Below are 1,966 nucleotides of genomic sequence, written 5' to 3'. Positions count from 1 at the left end.
GGATCTGATGCCCTCTTCTGGTGTGTCTGAAGACAGCTACAGTGTACACATATACATAATAAATAAATAAATATATTTTTTTAAAAAAGGAAAAGAAAAAACTGCTGGAGGATGCAGCTCATTGGTAAAGCATGTGACCAGCAGGCTGGGAGGTCTGAATTCAATCAACAGCATAGGGTGGGAGGGAGGGAGAGAGGGAGGGAGGGAGGGAGAAAGAAGAATGTCCATCAAATGATGAGCATACAGACAAAATACAGCTTAGCCATGAAGTAGAATGTTATGTGGCCATAAACAGGAATAGAACACTAGGACAAGCTATAAGAATGAACTTTTAGGACTGGAGAGATGGCTCAGTGGTTAAGAACACTGACTGCTCTTCCAGAGGTCCTCAGTTCAATTCCCAGCAACCATCTGCAATGGGGTCTGATGCCCTCTTCTGGTGTGTCTGAGGAGAGCAATGGTGTACATAAAATAAATAAATAAGTCTTTTTTTTTTAATGAACTTTTAAACAATAAATTTATTGAAAGAAGTGACAAGGGCCATGTGTCACATGGTGCATCATAGGAAGCCACTGATGGAGCAGATGAGCTCACAGAGAAGCAAGCAGCAGTAGTGAGCAGTAGTAGCTCACCAGGATGTGGGTGAGGCAGGAGACCTCTGATGGCTTTCTGGAGCTTGTGATCTTACCCCTTGAAACAAGGTTTTCACTACCTTGATAAAATGTTCTAAAATCCACAAGGACGATGGCTGCACTTTACGACTTCAGCTTGTCAGAGCAAACTCTATGATTGGGAACTTTACTTCAGTACAGCCTTGGGAGGCAGTGGGGACACTGCTGAGTGCCTGGCATCCTCAGGCAGTGGGGATACTGCTCCGTGGTACAGTGTTTGTCTGGCATCCTCAGGGCCCTTAGTTTCATTGCCAATACCACAAAAACAAATAACAAAAGTTTTTTTTAAAGCAACACATTATATATGGTAATCTGTTATAAAGCAATCTCTCCCTGGTGGTAACACAGAGAAGTGATTAAAAGGGAATAGTAAGCCCGTATTTATTTAAGAACATGACAAGGACCAACAAGATGTCTCTGCAGGTAAAGGTGCTTGCCACCAAGCCTGACACCAATCTGAGTCCAATCCTCAGGAACCACATAGTGAACGAAGAGACCCAACTTCTACAAGATGTCCTCTGGCCTCAACGCTGTGCCTTGCTAAGTATGGACACAGACAAATAGATAGATAGGAAAGAAGACAGACAGACAGACAGACAGACAGACAGACATTTTTTAAAAAAAATTTAAAGGACATTAGAGCAATAAATAAGCATGAGGGACTGGAGAGAAGGCTCAGTGGTTAAGGACACTGGTTGCTCTTCCAGAGGACCCAGGTTCAAGTCCCAGCACCTACATGATAGCTCCCAGGAGATCCAATGCCCTCTTCTGGCTCTGTGGTCACAGCATGTGGTGCACAGACACAGATGCAGGGAAAACACCCACATCTATAAGTAATTATAAGACATTAAGAAATAATAATGATAAAGCACACCGTACCTCCTTGAATCAGTTGCTGGGCCATAAACAAAGCAGTCGAACCAGTAGAACAGTTATTGTTGACATTAATAACAGGAATGCCAGTCAGTCCCAAACTGTGATAGATAGCCCTCTGCCCACAAGTGGAGTCACCTATAGAGAAACAAAACCTTAACACCCATGGCGTAAAAGTCCAGGAGCTGCACTGTAGCACACCTACGTTGTATTTATTTCACTATTACAACTTGCCCTAGTGTCCTATGCAGGCGACAGTGATGCACTGTGACCTCTGAGTCAGAAACAGCGACAGCACTGTCTCCATTGTGAAAGCAGAAAAAACAGTCACGACAAACATTTATGTGCTTTCTTTCTTTCTTTCTTTCTTTCTTTCTCTTTTGCAGCCACTGATGGAGCAGATGAGCTCACAGAGAAGCAAG

At 43.3% G+C, this 1,966-nt stretch overlaps 1 protein-coding gene across 1 annotated transcript in view; it reads right to left on the bottom strand.

Moving 5' to 3' along the window:
- Scp2 (sterol carrier protein 2) overlaps window positions 1-1,966 on the bottom strand; it is a 71,081-nt gene that overhangs the window by 55,846 nt on the left and 13,269 nt on the right. Inside the window, exon 4 of the mRNA XM_028785783.1 lies at window positions 1,551-1,682. Coding sequence (XP_028641616.1) covers window positions 1,551-1,682 — 132 coding nt within the window. The remainder of the gene's footprint in view (window positions 1-1,550; window positions 1,683-1,966) is intronic.

The sequence above is a fragment of the Grammomys surdaster genome, unplaced genomic scaffold (genome assembly GCF_004785775.1).
Source record: "Grammomys surdaster isolate TR1022 unplaced genomic scaffold, NIH_TR_1.0 100, whole genome shotgun sequence".
NCBI classification, from domain to species: domain Eukaryota; kingdom Metazoa; phylum Chordata; class Mammalia; order Rodentia; family Muridae; genus Grammomys; species Grammomys surdaster.
The sequence above is the reverse complement of the archived record's forward strand: the minus strand, read 5'-3'. Positions and strand labels throughout refer to the sequence as shown.